This window comes from Nannospalax galili, unplaced genomic scaffold (assembly GCF_000622305.1).
Source record: "Nannospalax galili isolate Female #2095 unplaced genomic scaffold, S.galili_v1.0 scaffold471, whole genome shotgun sequence".
Classification (NCBI taxonomy): Eukaryota; Metazoa; Chordata; class Mammalia; order Rodentia; family Spalacidae; genus Nannospalax; species Nannospalax galili.
Window position 1 is genome coordinate 2,484,057 of NW_008330333.1, and position 6,766 is coordinate 2,490,822.

The 6,766-nt window shown below is 54.0% G+C and overlaps 1 protein-coding gene across 5 annotated transcripts in view; it reads right to left on the minus strand.

The window, feature by feature from the left end:
- Window positions 1-6,766, minus strand: part of LOC103744511 (mitochondrial import inner membrane translocase subunit TIM16) — a 70,411-nt gene that overhangs the window by 17,930 nt on the left and 45,715 nt on the right. For all 5 annotated transcript variants that reach the window (XM_029570191.1, XM_029570196.1, XM_017801533.2 and 2 more), the window contains exons 10-19: window positions 3,317-3,371; window positions 2,831-2,888; window positions 2,605-2,750; window positions 2,435-2,527; window positions 2,168-2,299; window positions 1,563-1,689; window positions 1,034-1,209; window positions 462-570; window positions 267-353; window positions 49-191 (exon numbers count right to left, since the gene is read on the minus strand). In XM_029570191.1, the coding sequence (XP_029426051.1) occupies window positions 49-191; window positions 267-353; window positions 462-570; window positions 1,034-1,209; window positions 1,563-1,689; window positions 2,168-2,299; window positions 2,435-2,527; window positions 2,605-2,750; window positions 2,831-2,888; window positions 3,317-3,371 (1,126 nt within the window). The remainder of the gene's footprint in view (window positions 1-48; window positions 192-266; window positions 354-461; window positions 571-1,033; window positions 1,210-1,562; window positions 1,690-2,167; window positions 2,300-2,434; window positions 2,528-2,604; window positions 2,751-2,830; window positions 2,889-3,316; window positions 3,372-6,766) is intronic.

Sequence of the window (6,766 nt, forward strand, 5' to 3'; positions counted from 1 at the left end):
GCAGCCCTTTCCTTCTACGCTGGGCCCCTGCCTCTGCAGCTATTCTACCTGGTCCTGATGGCCCTGCAGCCTCAGCCGCTCAGCTCCAGCCTGAAGGTCCCAGATACGAATGGTGAGGTCATAGGAAGTAGAGGCCAACAAATCAGCCGCCAAGGGGTGGAAGCGCAAAGAGTAGATCTTTTCTGTGTGGCCTGTGGAGGACCATGGGGTGATGCTGAGCCCCTGGGGATCCAGTGCCCCACCTGGCTCTACCAGGGACCCCTCACCTGTTAGCACAGTCTCAGGTGTGGTAAGTATGTCCTTGAGGCCCCCAGGGGGCACCCGCCATAGTCTGATCCGGGCATCTTCCCCAGCTGTGGAAAGAGGAGTATATATTCATTTGCAAGGCTCAGGACACCTGGCTTCCCTGCCCACTCAGAACATGGAACCTTCTTATACTCCTCGGGGCCCAGACTCCTTACCCACAGCAAGACGGTATGGGTCAAAGGGGTCCCAGGCCAAATCCATTACCGCTGACCCATTCTGCAGTGTAGGCAGTGTTGTGTCAGGCAGGCGTCCAGGTTTCTGCAGCTGCAGGAGGAACCACCATCCCAAGGAACATCAGAAATCCAGGTAAGAGAGCCATTCCCAGAATAGTAGGTGCCTGGGCCCCACTCTCTGCAACAGATACCTCCACTTCAGGGTGGTCCAAGCTCTCTGCAATAGCCACCTTATACTGAGCCCCAGGTGCCAAATGTGAGGCCCCAGAAAGTGAGAGCATGACAGTATGGAATAGTAGAAAGATCTCAGGCTTGGGATTTAGGTGGCCAGGGCTTGAACCCAGCTCGACTTAACACAGGACAGGTCACTAAATCTGTGCCTTTTCACTCTCATCTGAAAAATGGGAATAAGAATGGCACCCCACACACAAGGCAGCTGGGAAGATTACAGGATATGGTGACAGGTGCCTGACACATGGTCTGCCCTTAGTGTCCTGTCTTTGCCTCCTGCAGGGGTTTCCTAAAGGGTAGCCTTAGTGGGGCAGGGCCCTTACCTCAAGGACAGCTACCTGCCCACCACTGCTAAGCAGGGGCACTGCCACATGCAGTCGGTTAGCACAGAAGCCATCGCTCTCGCCAGGTGTGGTGAGGTTGAGCCCCTTGAGGTTGGTGATGTGGCTGTCTCGGTGCAGGATGGTGCCCTGAGCATGGCGGAACTTAGAGCTGGGGCCTGGAGGGTGGTGGGGATATAGCCATGAGTGAGGATGTTGTGCCTGTGAATCCTGCACCCTTAGTCCTGGTCACCTACTTCCCTCACTACAGGAAAGTGTCTGGTGGGGGCCTAGGCCATGCATCTACAGAGGTGGCAAGCATAGCTTGCCCAGAAAGTTTGTCCATGTTCCTCAATGGCCTGAGGGATCTTGGTGGAACCCCAGCGATCCAGGGAACACAGCTTGGAAATCAGTGGTTCTGGTAGCACAAGTCTAGGTGAGTGGGTTGATCTGTATGAGGTCTCCCTTCAGGGCTGGGGGCCAGAGAAAGAGGGTTAGGGCTGGAGACAGGATTCTGTCCTAATGGGCTTACCCAGTAGGCTCTGCAGTGACCTCTGACTGGGACTGGTACCAATGCCGCTAGTGCTGGAAAGTGAAAGCCCCAAACTGGATGGCGTGGAAGGTGAGGTCAGCGAGCTGGTAGGGGAGGAGAAGTCCTCCTATGGAGAAGGACCTGGTTAGCCACCAAGTCCCTGGGTGTTCTGGCCAAGGGGAAAGCTGACTGACTCCAGGGCCACTGCTCTGGGTTCCTCTGGGCTATGGGACACTGGGCTAGGCATGAGCCTGCTGAAGCATGAACCAGGTGGTAATGGGAGGAAGGGACTGAGCTTTAGGCCATGGGGACAGAAATGGCTGCTCCCAGCTCCCAGTTTTGTGGGCTGCTGTGCCAGTGGTTACAGCTGCCAACATTTCAAGAGCAACGAGAAATCTAGTGTGTCAGCAGCCCTGCTTCCTCAACAACTGCTTAGTTTAGAAAACACTGCTAAGTTCTTTACTATGCTGCATGCGTTCCTCCCTAACTGTTCTGACAGCTAGAGATAAAGTCCATTTGACAGGTGGATGGAATATACCTCCTGACCACTTCACTGCCCTACTGTGATGTCTCATTGGCCATAGAGGAAGTGACTTAATACTTACACTTGGGTCTGTGTCAGCTCTCAGTGTCTCCACAGGCTGGGCCATGTCAGTGGGTGGCTCCATAGGGGGTATCATGCAGGAAATGAAGCTGGGATGGGGCCGGTGGGCTGGGTTGAGGCTGACCTTCTGTACCTGTTGGCAGGTTGCCAGGTAGGAAGGGAACCCTTGGAGGGGTACACATAAGGTTGGGGAAACCCAATGAGGACTTCAGGGATTGTTTGGGCCAGGGAACAGGGTAAGAGGAACTTGAGCCAGGCTTAACCATACCTGCTGGTTGCTGCCAGCCCACCACACATGAGCATCAGAAGCAGGCACACAGCCAGATGTGTCTGGAAACAGATCCTCATGGAACTCCACAGACTGGTGAAGAAGAGGCAGGCAGTCAGTGAGGCCTGAGTCCCCCCAGGTCCCCAACCCTTGTCCCAACCCCTACTCACCTTTCGGGGTACATGGTAGCTGACAGGTATGATGGCTATGTCGCTCAGCTGCAGGACCCGGAGCACCTCACAACCCATGACAGCCAGTGCTCGTCGGGGCAAAAGGGCTGCCCCCCGCAGCACGCTCTCCAGCACACATTGGGTCACTGTTGAGGACACCATGGGGGACAGTCAGTGATGGAAAAGGATCAGTGGTAGGGTAAGGAGGGGGAAAGTAAGGACTCACCTGGGCTCAGTGAAGGCTGCTGTGGGGTCACCTCATAGCAGTATAGCTGACTCTCACCCTGAAACGAACCCAGCCTGAGCTCCAGCTGACTACAGCCTGGTGTCCAGACAGCCCTACAGCTATCCCCCCTTGCTCCCTGGGCCCAAGCCACAGAACCACAGTAGCCACCTCTTAGAAACTTGACTGTGCTGGGTAATGAGTTGATCCCTGAGAGACTCCCTCACTTGCTCATCAAATCATGTAGTGAGCACCAGGCATGTACACCAGCATTTATAGCATGTTGACAGCAGACCAAAACTGCTCTATTTGTGGTCTTGTCCTCCTAAAGTCGCATCATCTTGGCTTCCCAGGTGAGGATGACAGTGGGCTAGGCTGCACTGTTCTCTCCTCTTCAGGGGACAGCAAGGAGAAAACCAGTACAAGGGCCTGAACTCTGGGCAGTACACATGACAGATAGAGGTAGGGGAGACCCAGTTTCTTGCTCACCTTTCCTGCCAGGATCAGGAGCCCAGAGTCTGGATCCAGCAGGGGTATCAGAGACCTGGGGAAAGAGGGCCAGTAGGCTGGATTATAGGGAAGGGACAACAGGAAGGTTCCATATCTGTGACCTCACATCAGGGACTTGGAAGAAACCAATAACCAGGAGCCACTTGGTCCCTCCAACTGTATCTAGCTGACACCTAGGATCCTCAGTCTCCTCTCTAGGTGTTGCCCATATGCTGAGCACCCCACACCCTGTCCTATTTCTTCCCTGAAGGGCTTACACTGGTTCTGGGTATTGGAGATTTAAGCCTGACCTCCACTGCAGGCTCTTGTGAGAAGCCCACATATAAATCATGTCCCATCCTGCACCAGCCACCCTAGATCAGACAAGCATAGCCAAGGAGGGTGAGAAAGTATGTTGTCCAGCCAGGGATCCTTCAACCTCTGCTTGGGAACTTTTGGGCCCACTCCAGTCACTCCAGGGGTAGGGTGGTGCCATGTACTCCATCACCTCACAAACTTCAGGTATCCTAGAGGCTTAATGCCCCTCCATGCTGACTCCATGTCCCTGTGACCAGTTGAGCCAGGTAATGGGGAAAAGGACCCTTGCAGCTGCTGGTCCTCCCCAGAATCCTCCAAGCTAGTTCAGGCCAGTGAACAGGATATTTCTGGTCTGTTCCTGAGATGGGGTTATGGTAGGAGGGGATGGTGTCTGGGAATGCATGGGGGGGGGGGGACAAACTTCAGGTATCCTAGAGGCTTAATGCCCCTCCATGCTGACTCCATGTCCCTGTGACCAGTTGAGCCAGGTAATGGGGAAAAGGACCCTTGCAGCTGCTGGTCCTCCCCAGAATCCTCCAAGCTAGTTCAGGCCAGTGAACAGGATATTTCTGGTCTGTTCCTGAGATGGGGTTATGGTAGGAGGGGACGGTGTCTGGGAATGCACGGGGGGGGGTTGTGGTGGGGGGCAGATAGGTTGGGAGCCTCTGACACTGACGGTTTCAGACAACTTTTTCACTGGCCAGGGACCCACCCTCTATGGGCCCTAGAGACTAGCCTCCCAAGCCCATGAGCACTGCTTTCCAGTGACTTCACATTTGGGGAGGGGCATCCAAGAAAACTTGAGAGCCTTCTATCACTTGCTCTTGGGTTCCTGTCTCGAGAGACCCCCTAGGTCTGGATCTCTACTCTGGCGACGGTTTCAGACAACTTTTTCACTGGCCAGGGACCCACCCTCTATGGGCCCTAGAGACTAGCCTCCCAAGCCCATGAGCACTGCTTTCCAGTGACTTCACATTTGGGGAGGGGCATCCAAGAAAACTTGAGAGCCTTCTATCACTTGCTCTTGGGTTCCTGTCTCGAGAGACCCCCTAGGTCTGGATCTCTACTCTGGCATACTCCCAAACAGTACCTCATTGCTACTGTAGTCCCTTCAAGTCAGAGGTCACCCAGCTATGGCAGCTGCTTGTGTCCCTCACCCTGGTGACAAGGGGTTCAGTTCCTCCTCCCCTGCCCACCAGTATTCTGTTGGAGCCACAGAGTGAATGGAGAGCTGGGTGGGGCCCCCCAAGTGTCTCCACACAACTTCCTGGAGGGCCCTAGGCCAGTCACCTGTGAGTAACACAGGCTGTAATTACCTCAGGCTGGCCTCATTGCTTCCCTTCTTGACCCTGCCTGACCAATGCCTGCCACAGTGGAGGGTGAGCAGGAGACAGAGGTGTTGTGTGGCCAGGAGGCCACCCCACAGCAGTGGGGTCTGCATCAGAACCCTGGCAGCTTCCATAGGGCTTTACTCATTCATTCATAATCTTCTCTTCATTACTTAATAAGCTAATCTGTGCTGAGCCCTCAGATCAGTGTGTTAGTATGAACAAAAGAGAGTGAGACAGACCCCAAAGCCTGTCCTCAAGGTACTTAGTGCCTGGTGCACAAGCAGACACAATCCCATGATTAAACACATGAAAGAAGGATTCTCTGAGGATGTGCAGTAGGGAGAACAGTGACTTAGTCTTGACTGGGCCACTGGAGAGGGGGTGTTCTCACAATCCTAATGTTAGGGAGAAACCAAACACATCACAAAGAGAGTTCTAGACAAAGAGAGCATGTGCAAAGGTCCTGTGGCAGGAGCAAGGCATTTTCAGGGATGGGAAAGGTAAGGTATGTGGTAGCCTAGCAGTAAGAGCGATGACTGAAGCTCAGGGAGAAGTGGGCAGAGCCAGATGGAGGAGAATCTGGTAGATGGAGTGTGGGGAGTACTGTCTCTAGTGGATGATAAACAACTAAAAGCTTATAGTGTCTTTTGTTTTACAGAGCTGGAAGTAGAATTTAGGGCCTTGTGGCCTGCTAGGCAATTCTACCATCCCCAGGCAGAAGGAGTGTTTTAAACAACGTAGAGTAGGGCCACGATGGTGCTGAGATGGGGTCATATAGGCTGCTGAGCAGAGATAAGCTGGGAAGATTGGGAAATGAAGGAATGTGATACTACAGGCAGAGATGGGGAGCAAGTGGGCTGAGTGGTGGCCTTGTTTACACTGCCCAGGAGAGAACATGGGAAGAATCCTGTGGGTTCCACCATGGCACTGATGTTTTACCAACTTTCTAAACCCACCTCCTGAGGAAGCCTGGCTGGGTCTCTCCTCATCTCACCCCCTCAGTTCCTGCCCACTGACGCAAGTGTGCAGGTGGTGGGGGCAGGAAATGACAGAGGGCAGGGCTAGCTTCTCTGACAGGTCAGGCCAGTCCTCCTTGCCTCAGGCAGAGCCATCTGGACAGCTCTGCCAGGCAGCCACATCCTGCTACCCATGGTCCAGCATGGGCAGGGAAATGGGGTCATAGCACTCAGCATCAAGGGTTGTCTAATAGCTGGCACAAGTTTGACCCCAGGCCTCATGAAGACAGCCAAGCTGCATCTGGGTCCGGGATGCAGAAGGTATGCCTTGGCTTGGCAGAAGACCAGAAGTGGTGGGAGGTGGTGCTAGTACCTTAACTGCTGCTATGGCCCCTGGGCATACTACCTTGAAGGGCTTTCCCTGATGTTGGAGCAGGGTTCTACCTCAGACCCAAAGTCAGAGGGTCAAGGGCTCTGCCCCTAACCTCAGCTCAGGTCCCAGAACACTAGGGAAAATGGTTGCACCACCTAGATGGTCAGTTGTGACTTTGAACTCTAATAATGCCATAAACTCGACAACTGCCCTGTGATGGGCACAGTAGAAGGACCAGAATGGGCTTGCTGGGAAAAGCAGCTCCCAACTCCTCCCCTGGTATCCTCTTCACTCATTTCTCTCTTATGGCCTCAGACAGCTTGGCAATGCCACTGGTCAAAAGCAGTCCAAATCCCATGGCTCTTTTACTGTCAACCAGGCTGGGCAGTCGAGGCCCTTTCAAGGTACAGGCTATCCCATACTCCTTCCTTTTGTGAGGTCTCTGGTGGGGGGTTGGCAGGGGGAAGCAACA